The sequence below is a fragment of the Amphibalanus amphitrite genome, unplaced genomic scaffold, assembly GCF_019059575.1.
Source record: "Amphibalanus amphitrite isolate SeventyFive unplaced genomic scaffold, NRLGWU_Aamphi_draft 000071F_arrow, whole genome shotgun sequence".
In the NCBI taxonomy this organism is placed as follows: domain Eukaryota; kingdom Metazoa; phylum Arthropoda; class Thecostraca; order Balanomorpha; family Balanidae; genus Amphibalanus; species Amphibalanus amphitrite.
In genome coordinates, this window is record NW_024881567.1 from 178,378 (window position 1) to 201,102 (window position 22,725).

At 47.1% G+C, this 22,725-nt stretch overlaps 1 protein-coding gene across 1 annotated transcript in view; it reads left to right on the forward strand.

Annotated features, from left to right (window-relative positions):
• Positions 1 to 22,725, forward strand: part of LOC122379085 (serine proteinase stubble-like) — a 233,830-nt gene that overhangs the window by 117,311 nt on the left and 93,794 nt on the right. The window contains exon 4 of the mRNA XM_043361016.1: positions 12,991 to 13,079. Within this exon, the coding sequence (XP_043216951.1) occupies positions 12,991 to 13,079 (89 nt within the window). The remainder of the gene's footprint in view (positions 1 to 12,990; positions 13,080 to 22,725) is intronic.

Here is a 22,725-nt window from a genome sequence, read left to right on the forward strand (position 1 = left end):
GAACATGATCGCCAAACAGTTGCCGAGTCGCCGCCGACATGTCGCTGCGTGCGCCGACTTGTTGCCAAGGTATCGCCGACTATTCGCAACAGATTCGCCATTCATTCGCGATGTTCGCCGAATCATGGATCAGCTTTGACCCGCGCACGATTAGGGGGGCCCCCACCCGTTTTCTGCAAATCGGGCCCTGTCGGCGAACTGTTCGCCTCTGTCGTTGAACTGTTCGCCGATTTCCTACACGACGTGGTTCGGCGACAGGGTCGTGACCAAAATTCGGCAGTGTAACACGGCCTTAATTTGGCCACGACCCTGTCGCCGAATCACGTCGTGTAGGAAATCGGCGAACAGTTCGCCGACAAAGTCCGATTGGAAGAAAACGGGTGGGGGGGGGGGGGCTCCTAAATCGAATCCGAATCGGTCCGCGACGTAGGATGACTTGCATATTCGTGCACATTCGTGTACCTACCGAAATTCGTCAGTGTAACAAGGTCGGGTCAACTCGCAGCCGTCTGCTCACACACAGAGGGCAAAAGATATTGACCGTAGCCCTTATTGGTGTTTTGCCAGCCGCAAACGTGTGGAGGGGGAGGGGAGGGGTCCGTTGGTGACGAAAACAAGCCGATGATACACAATTTTAAGATCCTGCTGTGGACATCAAATCCCTTTAGACCCCACTTTTTGCGATAATTTTTAATTGCGTTAACCCTCGCTGGCCGACGGGGGTGCCGCCCCCCCCCCCCATAGGGTTTTTTCGCGATAGCTCCGAACGCGCTGGCGATAAAGAGCTGAAACCTACTATGGACGTCAAACCCCTTGAGACCCCACTTTTTTGCGATACTTTTTTAATGCGTTAACTCTCGTTGACGGTATTCTGGCAATGTGTGTTTCAGAACCTGCCGAAACTTTTATTACTAAGGTATTTTGACGCCAAACAATTATGAAAGGTACTTCTCATTCACTCGTTATGTTAAATTTCACGGAACGAATCTGCTGTTTTGGTAGAGGCTACGCGCTCATTGGGCGGAGCCACGTAATGACGTCAGCGCTAAGCTCCGCCCTACCCCTCCGGCGCTTCTTGCCCGGTGACCGGTCACTCGCGTTTCGCGCTCCATCCAGGCTTGATGGTGGGCGGTAGCTGGTAGCGGTAGCGGGCGCTGGTAGATGACATTAAGAGCAGATGGCGCTGGTGGCGGGGCTCGAGTATGGCCGAACGCAAGCCTCTGCCCGGGCCTGAATTGACCTTAGCATTACGAGTGAATGAGAAGTACCTTTCATAATCGTTTGGCGTCAAAATACCTTAGTAATAAAAGTTTCGGCAGGTTCTGAAACACACATTGCCAGAATATCGTCAGCGAGAGCTCACGCATTTAAAAATTATCGCAAAAATGTGGGGTCTCAAGGGGTTTGACGTCCATAGTAGCATACCTGACCTTTGATTCAAGCCGGAGTTTTTGACACCAACCGCATTTTTGGGTCAGGTCAGGTCACTGACCTATGACGTCATAAGTGAACCTCTGCACGGTCTTCAGATGTCGCAACTTCGCAACGCCCTCACTGCCAGAGGAGATGTCACAGGGAAATGAAACTTGCAGGATCTAGTATCCATTATAAGTCTCACAACTTGTATATCTCGGATTTTTCCTAAAGGTCATATGAGGTCAGGTCATTTTCGTGACCTCACCATTATAAGTCAATGGGGAAAAATGAAAACTGCTATTCTGGCGCCGGGAACGATCTCAAACTATCTCAAGCACACAGAATCGTGATTTGATGCACTCCTTGCAAGGTTAGATGCGTCACTTTTGCAATGTTGACCTTGCGTGACGTCATTTATGACGTCATCAAGGTCATATTAGTTTTTCGTCAATAACTCCCGATCAAATTGAGCTAGCGAGTCGGGAAAGTCACCAATGGACTCAGTAAGACCTGCCGAATCGAATGATATGCAACATGACCTCTTTCGACCAACTTCGTGACCTGGGGGCGCTGACCTGACCTTGACCTGAGGTCAACACCCTAAGTTGACCTGACCCGAACAAAAAGTATATCATTCGACGCGCCTGAGCAAGGCGAACACGATGCTGCCAAAATCGCGGCTCTGCGGCCGTTTTTTGTGAAGTTATTCACCAAAAACGCCCTGGTATTGCGGCCCTGGTGGCGCAGTCGGCTAAGGCGTCGGCCCGCGGTGCGGGCGGTGCCGGGTTTCGGGTTCGATTCCCGGTTCCGCCCGTTCCGCGGGCGTCGTCCCCGGCCGCGTCACCAGGTGTGGGGTAGGCTCCCACTTCAGCCGTAGCCTGGGGACGGCGGGAGGAGCAGGTGCTCTCTCCTATAATTGGGACAAAGAGCCCGTTGGAGAGAGGTCAGACTAAAAAAAAAATGAACCGTACCTTGGGGCACTTGACCTGCCCCCCCCCCCCTATGCCGGCGCGTATGTAGAAAACCAATAGGTCCGGCGAGGGTTAACTCTCGCTGACGATATTCTGGCAATGTGTGTTTGAGGACCTGCCGAAACTTTAATTACTAAGGTATTTTGGCGCCAAACGATTATGAAAGGTACTTCTCTTTCACAATTCAGGTCAATTCAGGCCCGGGCAGAGGCTTGTGTTCGGCCATACTCGAGCCCCGCCACCAGCGCCATCTACTCTTAATGTCTTAACCCGGCAGTTGCTGGGGTATTTCGCCACCCACCGTTTGCTGGGGGTGGGGGGGGGGGGGCGTTAAACGCCCCCAGCCGATAACTCGAGAACCAATAGGCGCAGCGAAACGCACGAGGCGGCAAACGAAAGAACGCGACGAGACGCTTCAAATGAGTACTTTAAAGTTGAATTTTGAGGTCACAGGTCGGGTCAAGGTCAGGTCAAACACCTGAAATCGGGCTTTCAGTAGCATTGACTTCAGGACTTCGCAATGGGCGCCTCTCGTCATAAACTCTGTCAAAACGGTTCACAATCCATCATATAAGGCCTACAAGAGTGTCAGCTCCATGTAGGGGTCAGTCAAGCATAGGTCAGGGTCAAGGTCAGGTCAACCGGGTAGGCACATATCCCCAAAAATCAAAACTGATATTCGCAGCCTGTGACACATGTTTTATGGGTAATTTTGGGCGTAGAACACGATGATGACATTCATTTTATCATATGTGTACGTGTTTGGCTCAAAAAGTTCAATTTAAGAAATTCATGTATCATGGTCGTGAAGTAGTCACGAGAAATTGCCAAGATTCAGTTCAACATTTTTGAAAATGCGGAACGATAATCAATAATCGAAGATAGCCATTTGATTGTTCATGGTATTGGTAGTCTAATGGCGTTTACGGCATGTCTGTATGTCTATTCTGTGATTTTATATGATTTTTTGAACATATGCCGTTTTTGGTCGAAAACTCAGAAATCATGAAGTCACTAAAACCTCGATATCTCAAAATTTTCCGACCGATTTTTTTGAAACTTTGTAACAATAAACTTCAATCAATTCCCTACAGGTACCCAAAATTTGGCGCGCCTGCGGCCCGTCGTTTTTATGCTATGGCCCGGCAAAAAAAGTGGGGGCGTTTAACGCCCCCCCCCCCCCCCAGCAACTCGCGGGTTAATGAGCAGGTACGCTACAGAGCTGGCGGCCGCGCACCATCAAGCCTGGATGGAGCGCGAGACGCGAGTGACCGGTCGCCGGGCAAGGAGCGCCGGAGGGGTAGGTAGGACGGAGCATAGCGCTGACGTCATTACGTGGCTCCGCCCCATGAACACGTAGCATTTACCCAAACAGCAGATTCGTTCCGTGAAATTCAACATTAGGAGTGAATGAGAAGTACGTACCTTTCATATTCGTTTGGCGTTAAAATACCTTAGTAATGCAAGTTTCGGCAGGTTCTGAAGCACACATTGCAAGAATATCGTCAACGAGAGTTAACTCATTCAAAAATTATCGCAAAAAGTGGGCTCGCAAGGGGTTTGACGTCCATGTAGGTAACTGGCGGCCGGGCCGTAGCTGAAGGCTTAACTCAGACGTTGTCAGCAAAGCGTGAGGCGTATAGATGCAGTCACTCGTGGATGGCTTATTGCTGTGATTCGGCTCCCATTGAGTGCGTCAGAGGACCGGGACCTGGGCAACGGTCGTAGTGAGCCGGATTCTGACGAAATCCTCTCATCGCTTATCAACCGACTGCGACCCTATTCTAGTGTAAAGCACAAAAGCTTGCCGGTCATCAATCCGCCTGACTCCGCATCTGCTTACCATATCGACCAGTTATTGCAGCCGTTTTGGAGCGCCCCACGGCCGATAACACACCGGGCGTGCGCTAGCCGCCGGTGCTAGGCGCTAACCATCATGAGTGCGCGCGGCCGGCTTTCGCCTGGCCGCCGGCGCCGGCGCGGCGCTGCTGACCCCTTGGGGAAAGGGCTGCTGCCATTTAGTTGGGCCCTGAAGGGTCGGTATGGGATTAAAGCTCACCAGCTGGGTCCCATATGCCCATGTGGGTCCCAGCTGGGAAAGCCCATTTGCGGGCTCAATACGGGCCCCAGATGGGTCCCACATGGCCCCGTCTGGGGTGCCCAGATGAGACCCAGTTGGACGCCCATGACATTCCCATCTGGGTCCAAGGTGGGCAGCACAGATGGGTCCCAGTTTGGTGCCCACTTGGGGCCATGTGGGCCCCACTTTGGAAGGCTGACTGGGTACTGGCCTTTGAAGGCCCTCTGCTGACCTATGGGGTTCAACATCGACCCATGCTGATCTTTTAGGGCCCCACTCTGACCTCTGAGGGCTCCACGCTGGCCTGTAAGATACCACACCGGCATCTGAGGGCCCATGTCGGCCTCTGATGGTTCCAAACTGCCCTTTGAAGGCTCATGTACTAGTCTCTGAGGGCCCCACACTGCCTTACGGACCCACGCTGGTCTTTTGAGGGTCCAAACTGGTCTCTGACGGCCCAAAGTGGCCTCCTAGGGCTCAACACCGCGGCCTCGGAATTCGGATGGCCCACTTTCTGTCTCTGGCGGACAAAGACTAACCCTTGGGCACTTCTGAGGGCCCGTACTGGCTTCTGAAGGTCCGATGCCGGTCTCTTAGGACCCACATTGACCTCTCGACTCTGAGGGCCCATCCTGGCTTTGAAGGCGCTCTGCTGGCCTCTTGGGTCCAACACCGGCCCATGCCGGTCTCTTAAGGCCCCATACTGACCTCTCAGGGCTCCACGTTGGCCTGTAGAAATCAGACTGGCCTCTGAGGGCCCACGTCGGCCTCTGATGGTTCCAAACTGCCCTTTGAAGGCCCTGTACTGGTTTAAACTGGCCTCTGAGGGTCCCAAACTGGCCTCTGAAGGACCCAAACCGGCCTCTAAATGTCCCACGCCGGCTGCTGATAACCCCACATGATCTGTCACTGACACCCAAGACTGACCCTTGTCCCTCGGATGCCTCTGAGGGCCCCGTACTGGCTCCTGAAGGCTCTATGCTGGCCTCTGAGGACCCATGACGGTCTTTAGGGGCCCTGTGGTAGTGTGCTCCTCGATTGCCTCCCTGGAACCCAGAGGTCGATAAAATGCTTGGAGTTGCTCCAACGAACATCTTAGTCCCATCACTGTCTCCAACTTAGCCCTCGCCTGGCGGGAGAGGGGATCCAGCCTCCCTAAGTTTTTTTTTTCGCGAATAGCGTAAAAGGTGGTGTTGCGTAGCGCCGCAAAATTTGGCACAACGTCTGGGAATGAGCCTCTTGCGATATATCCTGAAAATTTCAGGTGCCAGTCATTTCAGGACCTGGACTATGACTATGAGAAGTACGACCAGTGTTGATACTCACACCTTTCCTTTGAATTAGACGGATAAACAGGCGCCATGCCTATAAATTCGCCCAAGCAAATGATATGCTAGATGAACAATGCATGCACAACTGTCTAATCACTGCCAATTGCCGCTTCGGCACACCGGCATCTCCTCACCTCCCCACACGGCCTTGACTCCCCAACTCACACCATCACACTACTGCATACGGTGACCGGTCACACGGTGGATCTGAATGCCTACGTTTTCATGCCAAAGTCTGAAACAACTAACGATTATCATCAGCGTAGAAATGTTGAAATTTAGCATTTGAAAGCTTTTAACTTAAAACTTTATAAGTGTGTTTTAACGCACTTGTCCTTATTGATTGAGAAAAGAGCGCACTTTTGATCGTATTACCTTATACGAAGTAACGCAATCGAAGTGTGATTCCGGTCCACTGTGCGTTTTCAGGCGCGCTCGATAAAACACCCAGGCCTGGAGAAAGTTTGAAGGGCGATTTTCTGATCCTCCTTACCACAAAATGACCCTAAGCGAAAGAATGCCCGCGGGGCGCTGCCAACGCGTGCCAGCGGCCCTGCTAGTAAGGGCGAAAATCAATGCATGTGTATGCGGAGCACACCCTTAGCGCTACGATGGCTCCTTGGAGACATCTGGAGAAACCTCTGCCGGCAGGAGGGTCAGGTCCCTCGCAGACGGCGCGGCACGGCGGGAGCTTAGCGGGTGGCCTAGCCGGAAAGAGGATAAAAATAGCCGACTGGCCCGACCAAGCGAGGGGTGACCGAAGGGTGACCAGGAGTGAATGAGGGAACATACACGCGGTACCGAGCAGCCGATAACAGCACCGGACGATTAGAAAGTCATAAGTCAATGCTGTATTTTAGGCGTAAGGAAGCATCCATGTAGACGGGCGGACTGTCTCCAGCTCTTCCAAGTATTGCTAATATCTTGCTCCAACGAGCGTTGGCACGTTGGAAGTTTTATCGACCACTGCTGGAACCGCCTCTGCGATGACTTGCCCGTCGGCGCATGGGCCGACGGCTGGGGTCAGCGGGCGCGGTTGGAATGTGGACCAGTCTTGTTCGAGACGCAATGCAACTCTACTTTCGCTTATAACAGGCCCCACACTGGACTCTGAGGGCCCAAAACTGGTCTCATTGGGCCCCAGCCGGTCGGGCCTGGGGGCCCCATACCGGCCTTTGAAGGCCAATACTGGCCTTTGAGGGCCCTACAGCAACTTTTGAGGGCCCCGAATCGGGCTCCTCTGAGGGACCCACACTAGCCTCTAATGAACCCACTCCGGTCGCTGGGGGGGCATTCCACGTCAAATCAAACACCGAAATCCGTCATCCCCTTCGATTTTTCTGAAAATTTGTAGGCAGACTGGGCATGGTTCAAAACTGAGTTACGTGTAATATTTTCGAAATTTGATAACGTATCGCCGAGATATATGTAGGTCATCGAATATAGCCAAAAATGCCACACATCATTTTTTTAAATGCTTATAACTATGGTTCCTTTTCTGGTATCAAAATGATATTACCAGGGTCTTGTAGGCAATTGATAAGGCTTTGATTTTTAATTATAAAATTAAATTGAAGTGACCTTGAAATGCATTTGACCTTGAATTAAAACAGAAAAATTTAAATAGCAAAAAACACACCACCTTCGATTTGAGTAATTTTTACATATTATGTCCGTCACAATGTTCCTAACCATCTGTGAAAAAATTGGAGTGGGCCATTCATAACTTTCGCGGCAAACGCCGTTTTCATGCATCAACATCACGCAACCGCGCGTGACCTTGAAAGACAGAGTCAAGACATGCTTGCTTGTGTACACTTTCTGAAATGAATGATTGCTGAGTAGTGATATCCCAAACTCTGCGAGAATGGAAATGCATAGTCATCGTAGTCAAGCATTCACGTTCCATTGTAAAGTGTCTCAGGCAAACGGTATTTTGCGGTGAATTTTGAGCCGTGTGGAAATGCATCATGAAATAAATTCAACGAAAACATTATCACGCAACGATATCTTCACGTCTTTTGATCTTCACTATACGAAAGAACATATGTACATTTTTGAGTATGTATGGGGAATTTCTAGTTAATCCGATAATAAATATGGCAGTTACAGTCCTGCTAAGAGTAACATGTCGCCGGCTGAGGCGGGATCGGCCGACGCGGGAAACGCAGCAGTCACAATTTTGTGTTTACACGTTCATATTTCAATTGTTTACCAACCTATTTTCAGAATTCTTTCACCATAAGATTGCCTGTACATTTCTCAGTCTTCTCACAAAATTTGACGCGAATCGAACGTAATCAGCGGTAAGGAGCGCGATGTAAAGACGGAACCGTTCCGTTCCGTCCCGGCACAGTCTACAATTCAGGCGGCGCGTAGCGGTCGGCGCCGGCTGCCGAGTCGCCGCGTCGCCGCGGCGACAGGATGTTCACTTTACACCGCTATTACTAGAACAGTTGTGAACCGATTTTCTTATTGCTTGCACGATGAGATGTGCAATTCAGTTATGGACAGGTAGCCATAAGTAATTTCGCATCAATATTATGAGATATTGGCGAAAAACAGGAGGGGTGGGGCGAAATTCACTCTTCCCTTTCCACTGCGCGTGCTAACATACGTTTGCATATGTGCCATTTTCTTCAAAACGTATGAATGGCCCACTCTAATTTTTCACAGGCTGTTAAGAATATGGTAGGCAATAAAATATATGAAAATGAGCCAAATCGAAGGTGGCGTGTTTTTTGCTATTTCAATTTTTGTGCTTAAGAACAGAGTTAAGCAAATTTCAAGGTCATATATTTAAGTCCATGCAATTCTAAACAAATGCTTAAGAAATTACCTAAACAGTAAGGTTTATTTCATTCAAATCAAACAAGTACAACCAAAGTTATGGTCGTTCAAAAATATAAAGATGCAACATTTTGTAAAAAATTTGATGCCCTATATTTAGAAGACCTGTGGTCAGAATGTGCAAAAAACATCAATGTAATGTCCGGGGCGACACAGGAACTCGCTCACAAATTTATAATGAAATCGCTGATGGTAAGGTGCAAAACAGCCGATTTTTGTTCGATTTGACGTGGAATGCCCCTGGGGACTCAAGATTGAACTTTGTGTCCCTCGCACTGGGCTCTGAGTGTCCGAGAGCTCCACACTGGCCTGTAAGGGCCCACATTGGGCTGGCCTCTGAATTCTGATGACCAACTGGCTTTGGAGGGCCAATACTGGCCACTCAGGGTCCTAAACCGGCTTTTGAGGGCCATAACCGGCATCTGATGGACCGAACCTGTCTGATGGACGATGGACGAGACCTGTTTTGGGCCTGGTGGCCCAAAACAGGTCTCAGAGGGCTCAGCACCAGACTCTGGTAGTCCCATCTTTAGGCTCTGGGGTCCAAGGAAGAACTTTTGGTGTTTTATGCCGTCCTCCAAAGTCCAAGGTTCCCTGTCGGTCTCTGTTGGTCCCCATGTCGGAATCTCGGAATTTAACCCGCGCCCGGCTGGGGGTCCTGGATTTCCACGCTCTGCTGGGGGGGGTGTCTGAACACCCCCTTCTAACTCGGCTCCCGGGCCACGTAGCGATACGCGGAAGGCGGCGTTCGAAAGAGCGCCAAAAATAATAACGAAATCACTTCGGTCAATTTTGTTCAGGTCAAAGGTCAGGTCACCCGAGGTCATTGAAGGCAAAATTTTGCCGATTTCCAGGTCGAATGTCGACAATTTCCAAGAAGCCAAGGCATAACTCGGGAACCAATAGAGCTACAGAGCCGCAGAAAAGTGCATTCGATAGCCCTGTTAACGCCCTTTCTATTAATTCTCTAAGATTTGACCTAACGTCAAAGGTTTTACCTGCAGGGGGCAAAAACTGCAAAAATAGCCGATTTTTTCGGAAACAGTATTTCTGCAATAACTTTTGACCCAAGCCTTGTACGAGCTTACTTTTACCGGCATCATGTTCCTCTCGTCAAGACGCATCGAATGAACTATAACTTGACCTTGAAAGGTCAACTTGAAAATTTGACCTCAGGTCAAGGTCATGACCTGACCGGAAGGGGTCATGTTGCATATCAGTCGATCCGTATCGTCGAGCTGAACACATCTAAGGCGTTTTCATCGCTCTAGCATGCCTGTATCAAAAGTTATTTGCGAAAAACTGTTAGATACCATTCGTGACCTAAGATGACCTCAGGGGCTTAAACAGGGGTCACAGACACCATTTTCATGTTCAGTGTATCTAAACCACTTGTAATTCAGTGTTTGGGAGTGTTTATAATGTCATTTGTCCAAAAGAGGCGCATTTCAATTTTCTCCCATTGACTTATAATGGGGAGGTCGCAACATTGACCTGACCTTAGGTCATCGATATCAAAATTTTGAGACAAACATTTTGTACATGCTATTGCTCTTAGCAATCGCTAAAAGTTTCAAAGCGATCGGTCACTCGGTGTAGCTATGGCAGACATTGAAACTTTTTATGAGGCGAGGTCACTTCAAGTGACCTGGTGACCTGACCTTGAATGACCTTGGTCTGAAATTTTCACAACATGTGTAGAATTGATGTATATTAAAGTGTACCAAAAACGGCGGCGCTCCGCGCCGCTGTTTTTGAGATATTCGCGAAAAACCACAAGGGGGTGTTCAAACACCCCCCAGCAGGGCGCGGGTTAAGTAAGGGCCGTTATCTCGTCGCAGCGGGCCCATTAAGGTCTATTACCATGCCGGGGTCACATCGGTTTCTGAGGGACCATGTCTGCTGCCAAGGGTCCCACACTGGTCTCTGATAGTTGCATTTAGGTCTTTGAGAGCCAGGGCTTGCCCATTATGGGCGTCTCATGCTATCTTCTTATTCTCTGCCGGTCTCGGAGAGCCCCTGTCGATCTTTTTGGCCCATGTAGGTTTTTAAGGGCCGCTGCCAGTATCTGAGAGCCCCATGCCATTAGTTGTGTCTATTTTGGGTCGCATTGGCAACACACTTGTCTCTTAGGGCCCATACCTACCAGTCAAGGGGGCCTACATTGACCTCTCAAGGCCCAACGCTGGCCTCCAAGGGCTCAGAGGTTCAGAGGTTCAGAACTGAGGTTCCGAACTGGCCTTTGACGACCCCGCACTGGCCTCTGATGGCTCAGGCAGGTCTCGTAAGACCCACGTTGGAATTCAAAGACCCATACTGCTGTGTGAGGCGTCACCCGGTTTTTGAGGGTGAATCTCAATGCTGGCCTTAAATGATCTTACGCCGGGCTAATATAAGGGTCTAGTATAGTACATACTGGTTTCATAAGTTTTCCGCTACTTACGAAAAACCTCAGGGGGAGGGGCGGATTTTCGCCCCCCTCCGCGGTACGCAGGTTAAGATAACACACCGCCCCCTCCCCGAGGGTCTACAGGGGCCCCTTTGCCAATTTGCCCCCCCCCCCTCCTCTCCCCAACGCCAAGTTTACGACCGCCCCTGGTGGCGACCACTTAGGGACCATTGCACCCCTCGGAACCGGTTTGGGCGCCCTTTCATGGCAGTGCAACCCCAATAAAAAACAAAAATCCACCCCTGTTTACGATCTTAATATCAGCTCATTTTAATGGTAAATTTATGAATAATAAACTGTCTCAATTGCCCCATGTTACATTTGACCCCGCTCTCCCCTACCATGGACAGAACTGCTTACTCAATTCTGACCTTGGCTACTCCTCAAATTCGTTGACACTTTGTGCAATCACGCGGACGTTTGGGTGCCAGATGCCACGAGTGACGTCATCAAAGTATGCTCATTTTTGAAGGCACGATTTCCATGCATTTACCGAGTATACCTACAGGGTGCTCGCGAAAATATGTCATGATTTCGTTGCGCCATCATCACCAGCTCAAATAAGCTAGAATCAAATGTCTTGCTGAAATATGTTGTCATGGCCTTCAAACATGGGCGTCGCCACAGCGGTGGATGGGGGACACCGTCCCCCCTGGAGTGAGGGTGGGGGATTATCCCCTGCTCAAATTGAATGTCAATATCGAAGCTGTCGAGCTGCTTTTTCTCAGTTACCTGTCATTCTACGGAAAAAAAAGAAGTAATCCTTTATCGAACAAGTTTTATTTCATTTTATTTTTTTATTTTCTATGATTCACAGATAAAAATTCAAATTATACGAATTGCTTGCAACGGTACCCTTACATTATTGCAGTGCTGCAGAGTCGCTTGATCGACTCCGACTCTATCTCCGGCAACAGGTATGCCTCCTAAAACCCGCAGCAGGGCAAAATGACTTAAGTGGTATGAACCTTTTTCTATTGACTGGACGTTTTTTGGCCACTGGCGGATCCAGAAAGTCGTTCGTGGACGCTGCGGGGGGGGAGCGGGGGGCATGTTTCTCCAATCTTTATCAAGTCTTTTACTTTCTAGGCTTGGTATCTAGACGGTTTCTTCTTTTGAAAACTTGTTTTATTAGTGCGACGTTATGGGCGCAAAATGACCTTTGCAGTCGGCGCGCCCTAAAGCCCCAACAAGCAAATAACAACAAGAAGGACCGCACCCCCATATCTTGCACGAGCTCTCAGATGGTCCTGGAAGGCAGCTTGTTGAACAAATGGGTGATCTTTTTATAGTTGAAATCACTTTAAATAACTGTTTTTCTAGGACTTCCTAGCATTCATTTGATTTAACAACGATCACTTTTGTAGTAAGTTGCATGTGCAGCAGAAAAAAGATCGCCTTACAGGAGGTGGAGCGGACGTTTCAAAGCATCCACCGAATTGTTGTCGCGCGGAAACGTTGGATATAATCTCCAAGTGCTATTGCGATAATTATTTTTCGCTATGTATAGGACAGGACTTTTAATATTAGCAATTAAAATGCACGTTAAACAAAGTTTGAAAATGACAAAGTTTGTTAAACAAAGTTTGAATCTGCTCTTTCAAATAAGCGTAAATACATGCACGTGCGTCAAACCAATTTTTCCTACAAAGCAAATAAAATCGTACCTAACATAATTTTGCGAACACTGTAAATTGAAGAAGACTATTTTTTTGTGGGAAGAGATTCTTGGTCAGACGCTAAAGCTGCCAAATATCACATGATAACTTCGATAATGAACATGCAGCCATAGGATTTTTGAAACAATTATAATAGTAAAAGCTTGAAATCATACAATAGTGATTATACCCAAGTGTTGACAAATGTGTCCTTTGTTTTTCTTTTCTTTTGCAGGCTGGTATTTTCAAGGGGAAGCGGCAGTTTTGTGGTGGCTCGCTGATTGACGAGACACACATTTTGACCGCCGCTCATTGCGTCGCGCAGTAAGTTATTTAGAAATTCATGTTTCTCAAATAAATATATCAAATGTTCGTTTGATGCTTTGCAAAATGCTACGACCAATCCTGGTCAACGCAATAAAATTCATGTAGATATAAGCTGTGTGGGGCTACTTGAAATGCCATTTTATTTCACGACTTGGGAATATTTGAAAATAGTTTGTTCCATTTCAAGCTTGCAGCTTAACCCGTGCCCCGTAGGGCTATCGGCGGACCCTACCACTTATAAGGGGGAGGGCGTTTCGGCCCCCCCCCTAAGTTCTCGGAAATTTATCAGCCGATGTTCAAAATTCAAACGGCGTAGGATAGCCCTACCACGCAACTACCTTGTGACCCAATTTCATTGACCTCGGTCCAACTGATGACGTCACAGGTCAGGTCAAAGGTCAAATTTTCACCGTTTACAGGTATTTCAAGAAATGTGTTGTAACATCGAGTAAAAGGCATATAATTGAAAATCACTGATGGGGGAATTGTCCGTAAAACACATGCTGCTATTTAAGGTCATTAATACCAGGTAAGGTCACAGAGGTCAGGTCACTCAGGGTCACAATACTAACGTGTCGTGTGATACATATTTTATGGTTCATTTACATAACAAATAGGATAATGTGGGTCAGGCAACCTTTGGGGCCAGTTAAGGTTATGTTCTGGTGAAGGTCAGGTCAAGGTCAGGTCTAAATAGGTCAAATTTTAAAGTTGCTATTTTTGCATACATTGGGTATCGGTTCGATGCAGCTCGTCACGGAAAGCTCAATGGTGGTCTTTGTTTTGCGCTGCATGGTCTAGAATTGCTAAAAATTGAGTTAAAGAGCTTGACGTCATCAATTTTGAAGTTTTTCCGCTATAATTTTACCAAAAAAGAGATATCAATCTCGAGTTTGGTATGTGGATAGAAGGTGGGAGGGACTATCACATACATTCCGTTTTTTTTTTCAAAATCCAGGAAAAATTGGAATTTTTGGCTATTATATCAAAAAAAAAATATTTTTTTGATTTTTGGGGTCAAGATCCAAAAATTCACAAAAATCCCAGATAGCAGTGTTATAGCCCTGTTAATTCTACAACTGTTGTGTCTTGATCGCTTTTCTGCATCTTCAAAGCTGTAGGCCTGACAGCTTTTCCCGTGAAACCTTTTTTTGGGTCGAAAACGGCAGAAGATGACGTCATTCTGACGTCATTTGCCGCCAACCTATCATAGTCTCTAGAAAGGTTTTCGGTCACAATGTGTAAAATTGATGTCCGGAAGGATCCTGAAAGTTTGGTGACGATATCTGCAGTCGTTTAGGAGAAATCGACGGAAAAGGACAGGGGGGGCCGTTTCGCCCCCCCCTACGAGGCGCCGGTTAATTAACCCGCGCCCCACTGCAGGGGTCTGCGCATGACGCGCCCTACTCGGGGCGGGGGGAGAGGGCTATTCATAGCCCCCATCCTTACTCCAAAACTACTCGGCCGATCGTCAAAATTCAAACGGCGTCTGATAGCCCGGAAAAAACTGTCGAGCGGAACCTAATTTCATTGACATTGAGGTCACTGATGACGTCACAGGTCAGTTCAAATTAAAAATTATCGATGTTTGGCTTGTTCACATTTAAGGCTCTGGTCGCGGTCTTACAAGTCAGATTAGGCTCTTTTTTTTGGTTTACACACTCGTGAACAGATTCTTTAGATACCCTGAGGGTACCAAACTTGTACTTTGATTTTCAGGTCAGGGTCAGGTCATCACAGGTCACGGAAATCTTATATCATGCGTCGGTCACGTGACACATGTTTTATGGTTCATTTAGGCCATAGATTTCGAATTCGATGTCGTTTTCTTGTATCTTGTATCTTGTATTTTCATAAATCACCAACAGGCTTACGCCCAATGACAGGTGAGGTCACACGCACACGCATACATGCATAAATACCCCCTCCCCCACACACAAACCACTTCTTCGCATCCGGCAGAGGCCGACCCTATCACATAACGCACGCCAGTGTTGACACATAAGCCGATACCTCTCGCGTGAGCCGCCCGATCGAGTCAAAGAAAATATCTGACTTGGGTGCGAACTCAAGAAACTGATTGACGCAGCGAGGAATGGGCACAAAAAGCCCCCCTGATATGGTGTTTCACTGATGATGCATTCATGCATTTAGGCCAGATCGGGTCAGGTCAGGTCAGGTCAAGCAGTAGGGGTCCTGCCGGGTATTCGTAGTAAGTGTCGACCGCCTCTGACAGCTTTGTAACATGTAACAAAGACACCAAAACTGCTTTGTAAATGTTCATATGGTTGCTAAATTCGAATTCAGCTCCAAAAACTAGCCTAGAAACATGTAAAACTCGAAAAGTGAAACGAGGTCATCAAAGGTCAGTGACCTGACCTGACCTTCAGGTGACCTTGACACCCACCCTAATGCATGGGGGCAACATCATATCACATGTTTTAACGCTTGAAACCACGAAAAGACTGCAAACGCGCGGCTAATGCGAACCGACATACGCCGAATCGCGATTCCGGCCAAACATGGTCTCGAAAAGTAGGTCACAGGTCAAAGGTCATTTGGGTCAGGGTCATGAAAGTTTCAGAGTAGGTATAAAATTGATTAACACGAGGGTACTGAAAGTTTCGTTGCGGTCAGCCGCTTTTTACGCGAGTTATTTGCGAAAAACCGATGGGGGTCCGTTCGACCCCCCCCCCCCTCTATACGGGCGTGGGTTAAAAGACCCAAGTAAATATGATGATTAGATGAAGCCTTGAAAAACCTTGCATAAAAACAGAACATCACACTTTGCGCGCCGTGCTCATAAGTGTGACACGTGAAATGATGACAGTAGGTCCGAATACTTGAGCGAGGCGACGAATTACGATTCGTGGTACGACAAGCCAGCCACATAAAAAACTTGTGTTGGACCCCCCCCCCCCCCTACACGAACATATGTGATTTGGCCACTCCACTCCATATCACTGAACGGTACTCGACCACAGATCGAACATTGGCATGATAAGCTGCCAATACGGCCTGCCTGTCCAGCTTACACTTTGGAGAGGCCGACTGGAATGTTCGAATGAGGAGCCCGAGCGCTCTATTAACCTTTGTGGCCACTGAATGCACGTGATCGGCGAAATCTTGCTTTTGATCAAGAATGATGCCTAAATCTCGGATCAATGTTACATTTTCCAAAATAGTGCCATAGATCGAATATGTCGAGTCAATGGTGCTACGTTCAAGCGTGAATGTCATTCACACATAAGTGTTTATGTCAATTGCCATTCGAAGTCGTTTTGAGTGGAATTTACATAGTTTAGGTCAGGCAACTTTCAGATACAAAAATGTTAAATTTTAAAGTAAATGTTTTTCAACAAAAAAGTATATATCGGATGCACTTTGAGCTAAGGAACAGGATGGTGACATTTATATTGGTGTACGACGTCAAGTACGTGCTTAAAAAGTTTACTTGGAAAACTTTATAATTGTGAATTTTTTGCTATAGGTAATGGTATAACTTGGCTCTTTTTGAAAATATCTGGCTACAACTTGCTAGAGTAAATCATAAGCATGTTTTCTATTACATATATTCCGTTTTTTCTTTTCGAAAAGTCAAACACTTTTTGATAAAGGACAAAAATTTAAATTTTGGATTTTAATATATATGATTTTCGAAAATTTCAAAATTTTGACCATCCGAGATAGCAGTGTGATAGCACAATCTATTCTCAGTCCTCTCATGCAAGAAATTGGATCTAGCTTAAAAACTAAGCTCTTGAGAGCGATTCCCGTGGTTCAATGTTTTGCGTCGAAATCGGCCGAACATGACGTCACTCTGTCGTCATATCCGGCCGATGTAGGGTGGCTACGAAGTTATTTTGACACAGGGTATCAAATTGATGCAGCCGAAGGTATTGAAAGTTTAGCGTCGATACATCTAGCGGTTTAGAAGTTATTGCAGAAAAACGAGAGGGGGCTATGCATGCCCCCCCCCCCCCAGTGGGGCATGGGTAGTACCCTGCCGTAAGCAATACGTGATTTCTGTACCTCTCCATAGCTCTTGAACCGCGCGCCAGCTTACTTCTGACGGCGGGGGAGGGGGCGGATCACCGCTCCCCTGAGATCTCGAGACTCGAGAGCTAAGCAAGATAGTGACATGCGGTAGTCGGCATGTTGTACACACGGACAGGGTCTATAATTTTTACACAGGTCATTTTCAGGTCAGGGCAATTATGACGTCACAGGGTTCAAAAAGCCAAAATAGTGGCGCTAGATATGAAGAGTTTTTGTCGAATAACTTTTGATTAAGCCAAGCTAGGAACAAATGAATTGCACCATCGTGTTTCTCTCATCAATCCGCATAGAAAGAGGTATGAGTTGACCTCGAAAGATCAAGGTCAAAGGTTGACCTCAAGGTTATCATGTATGTACAGGGTGGACCAAAAAGGATGGAAACATTTTGAACTCGCATAAAATATGTGTTATTGCATGCAGGTGACTGAAAATGATACCAAACGAGAGAACATTTCGTGGAAATTCATAATGACATCTCTCTCGTCTGCTTTCTCTCGTTTTCAGTCTCTCACAGCAAATGTTCGAAGAGGCCACCTTTGCGAGACAGGCACAGAGCGGCCCGCCTGCCGGCTGACGCGATAGCCCGATGACACATGTCCTCTGGTATGACTCGCACAGCCTTGGTGATCGCTCTCTTCAGATAACAGAGGCCTACATAACCTTCCTTGTAGACCTGGCCCTTGAGATGACTCCACAGGAAAGGAATCCTTAGGTCAGATGAGAAGACAGACAGGCCAGTTCCACTTCGGTTCGAGGATGGGAGCGACAACACCGTGGCTGACGACCAAAAGCGCTACCAAGCGACGCTAAAGAAGTTGTTGAAGTGAGCCCAAACGAGGTATGGCAGTCTCATGGACCTCATGTGATTCCATCCAGACGGTGCGCCTCCTCACATCGCGAAACAACGCTCAAGTGGAGCGCGAACCACTTTGGTGACCGGCTGATATCCCGCAGTGCCTGTCGGAACTGGCCTGTCTGATCACCTGACCTGACCCCGATGGATTTTTTCCTGTGGGGTCATCTCAAGGCCAGGTCTACAAGGAAGTTTCTAAAGGCATCTGTTACCTGAAAAGAGTGATCACCAAGGCTGTGCGAGCCAAACCAGCGGACATGTGTCGGCAGGCTCTTTGCCTGTCTCACAAAAGTGGCCTCTTCGAACATTTGCTGTGGGAGACTGAAAACGAGAGAAAGCAGATGAGAGAGATGTCATTATGAATTTCCACGAAATGTACTCTCGTTTGGTATCATTTTCAGTCACCTGCATGCAATAACACATATTTCATGCGAGTTCAAAATGTTTCCATCCTTTTTGGTCCACCCTGTATACAGGGTGTTGCAGGTAAATTGGGCAAGGTCAGGTCAGCGCCCCCAGGTCACGAAGTTGGTCGAAAGAGGTCATGTCGCATATCATTCGATTCGGCAGGTCTTTCTGAGTCCATTGGTGGCTTCCCCGACTCGCTAGCTCAATTTGATCAAGAGTGATTGACGAAAAACTAATATGACCTTGATGACGTCATAAATGACGTCACGCAAGGTCAACATTGCAAACGTGACGCATCTAACCTTGCAAGGAGTGCAGCAAATCACGATTCTGTGTGCTTGAGATAGTTGGAGATCGTTCCCGGCGTCAGAGTAGCAGTTTTCATTCTTCCCCATTTACTTATAATGGTGAGGTCACGAAAATGACCTGACCTCATATGACGTTTAGGAAAAATCCGAGATATACAAGTTGTGAGCTCGTAATGGATACTAGATCCTGCAAGTTTCATTTCCCTGTGAAAGCTCCTATGGCTGTGAGGGCGTTGCGAAGTTGCGACATCTGAAGATCGTACAGAGGTTCACTTATGACGTCATAGGTCAGTGACCTGACCTGAACCGAAAATGCAATTGGTGTCAAAAGCTCCAGCTTGAATCAAAGGTCGGGTATGCCAAGTTTCAGCTCTCTATCGCCAGCGTGTTCGGAGCTATCGCGAAAAAAACCCTATGGGGGGGGGGGCGGCACATCTCCCCCCCCCCTCGGCCGGCGAGGGTTAAGGAATCTGTGATCAACACTAACACGATATTCGTGAATGGTGATCGGCATCCCGAAAAGCCCCATAGCAGCCACACTTTACGACTTTCTAATAGGTCCCGATTTTCCCGACTTTTTGGTCATTGACCTGACCTGGAAGGTCAACGGATGACTAGGCCCTCAAAATTGGGTATCGTCGGCTTCCTCTCGTGACGGGCAGCACGCTCGTTTTTTTCCGCGAAGCTCTAGCTTGATCAGGGGCCAAACGCGAGGGGGGGGGGGTCGTAACACCTTGTGCCGTCGAAGGACGCAAAATGGCCTGTGCCGGCGAGGTTTAACCCCCCTGGGAAACTATGGGAGCAGCCGGTGTCAATGCAATAAGCGTAAGAGGATGAGTCAATGTCCACTCTTCCTCCAAGGTTACGTCTGTTCAATACACAGTACTTTCAGACCTTTGATGGAGCGTAACTTAGTAGAGTATTGGCATGCGTGTGGGGGCGGCAAAATTGATGGTGGTCTGCTTAAATCCACGTTCTGTGACCAGCCGATTCAAAATTACCACGCAACTTACATAAACATGACAAGTGTTCATTAGCCTATAATTATGTCAAGAGATTAGCTTAATCACTCAAAAACAATAGTCGTTTTAGATGCAGTCTAAATTTGTCCCAACTTATCTGCAACACCGTGTACATATGTATATATCATTCGATGCGCCTTGACGAGCTGAACACAATGAGACTGCATATTCGCGCGGCTATATCTCTTTTCTGTAAGGAGTTGTTAGTAAAATTTGGTTACCTTTGATGAGGTCACATGACCTTACAGTTGTCAAATGGCAAACAAAGCATCAAAGTAGTCAAGGGTGGTCATATTTGAAGTCATTTATGATAGAATTGGTCATTACAACGCGTTTTAGTGAAAAGATCAGGCAATTGATCCTTCCGCTATTGACCTATAATGAAGAGGTCATGAAATTGACCTGACCTTAGGCCATCGATGCAAAAATTCCGAATTACAAATTGTAACTATCATGATCTTATTACATCATGCCACTTTTAAAGGACTTGGTCATATACTGCAGCTTTGACGCGGTGACAAAGTTGCAAAAAAGTAATTGGAGGTCGGGTCATTCGAAGTGACCTGGTGACCTGACCTAGAAAGTTAGGGATTTCAAACTTGCACATCATGTGTGAAATTGATGTAGGAATAGACATGTCAAATTTCGCCGTTTTCCACTATTAACCCGCGCCCTGCTGGGGGGTGTTTGAACACCCCCTTGTGGTTTTTCGCAAATATCTCAAAAACGGCGGCGCGGAGCGCCGCCGTTTTTGGTACACCTTATTATACATCAATTCTACACATGTTGTAAAAAGTTCAGACCAAGGTCATTCAAGGTCAGGTCACCAGGTCACTTGAAGTGACCTCACCTCATAAAAAGTTTCAATGTCTGTCATAGCTACACCGAGTGACCGATCGCTTTGAAACTTTTAGCGATTGCTTAGAGCAATAGCATGTACAAAATGTTTATCTCAGAATTTTGATATCGATGACCTAAGGTCAGGTCAATTTTGCGACCTCCCCATTATAAGTCAATGGGAGAAAATTGAAATGCGCCTCTTTTGGACAAAAGACACACTCAAAACTTTTTTACTACCTCCTGCAGGGTTCATTTTCATCAAACCTGCAAGATAAGAGTATATTGAAAGGGTAACTCGTTGCTACCATTATGTGCATAGTAACCGTACGTGGTTAATATGAACTTATTCGCCAGCGAAGAGTATTATTACCATGTAAATATCAATATTACTCTCGCGATCCAGAACATCACGAAAACTCTTTCCTTCTGGGTATCGTAACTCGTGTACAGATAGTCGTTTCATGCGTGGATCTTGTTTACCCTCGTGAAGATGATATTTGAAATTGAATCAATCAGCCAATCAGAAACGAGATCGGCCGTTTGCGGTTTGAAGGCCGCGCGCATCTGTCAGTTTTCGGCCGTTGGTCTCCGAGAGAGGATGTGAGCAGTGTCGGTGCGGCGCGACGTGACCGTTGGTGATTGTGCTTGTGTGTTGTTCATCGCCTATTAGAGCCTCTGTGCAGACCTTTTATTGTAAGTACCGGTGTGCTAGAGCATTGCGTGCCGTTGAGTGGTGCTAATTTGACCTGGTCAACAGGACCCCGTGCACGGCCACGTGGCCTAGTGCTGTGAGTACGTACATTAATTTTGTTGTGATGCTACAAGTTTATGCATTGTGTTGGTGACTTTGAAAAAGCCTTGCACTGTAGTGATCCAGTCTCATTATCTCACGCAGACGGGCGACCACCCAGGAACGCCGTCGCTCACTTCAAATATTGTGCACTCTGCCTAATCCAATATGAGGGCGCTGAATGTCTTGTATTCATATTCAAATTGCATTCAAGTTGTATCGTGGTGTTTATTTACCGCTTGTGCATTGCTGAACGCTTTGTATAAATTCGTATGAATAATTGAAGAGTCTCACAATGTTCATGGCTGCAGTGTACCCCTCTTATTGTTTGTACGGAAGCCAAATATACATTGTTGCTCTTGAAGCACGTTTTTTAGTTGGTGAGCTCCGGTTAACAGAAGCTTCGTGAAGCTTCTGAAGGAAGCGTCTGTGAGTCTGTGACCATCCTCTGGGGGGTTTACACTAAAGGAAAGAGTAAACATTACCATGTGACAAAGGGTAGGCCAGAAGAATATACTCTCTGTAGGAGGGCAAAGCACAGAGTAGATGATGCGTTCCTCCCTAGAAAAGGGTTCCGTTAAAGATTTACCCTTTCAAAGAGTGTAATCCAAAAAATGTTACACTCTAGACAAGAGTAAATCAAAAGAGTTTACCATTCAGAAGATGGTAAAAAACGTATGTGTGTCATGTTACCCCTCCCTGGCGAGTTTACTCTTCATGAAAGAGTAAAATTTACCATCTAGAAGGTGGTAAAAAACGTCTGTGTGTCAAGCTACCATGCTATGGCGGGTTTACCCTTCAGGAAATGGTAAAAAAGTTTTCAGTGCATTATAAACACTCCCAAACACCGGATTACAAGTGGTTTATACACACTGAACATGAAAATGGTGTCCGTGACCCTTGTTTATGCCCTGAGGTCATCTTAGGTCACGAATGGTATCTAACAGTTTTTCGCAAATAACTTTTGATAGAGGCATGCTAGAGCGATGAAAACGCCTTAGATGTGTTCAGCTCGACGATACGGATCGACTGCTATGCAACGTGACCCTTTCCGGTCAGGTCATGACCTTGACCTGAGGTCAAATTTTCAAGTTGACCTTTCAAGGTCAACTTATAGTTCATTCGATGCGTCTTGACGAGAGGAACACAATGCCGGTAAAAGCAAGCTCGTACAAGGCTTGGGTCAAAAGTTATTGCAGAAAAAAATATTTCCTAAAAAAATTGGTTATTTTTGCAGTTTTTGCCCCCTGTAGGCAAAACCGTTGAGTTTGACGTTAGGACAAATCTGAGAGAGTTAGTAAGAAAGGGCTTTAATAGGGCTATCGAATGCGCTTTTCCGCGGCGCTGTACGACCGAGTAGCTC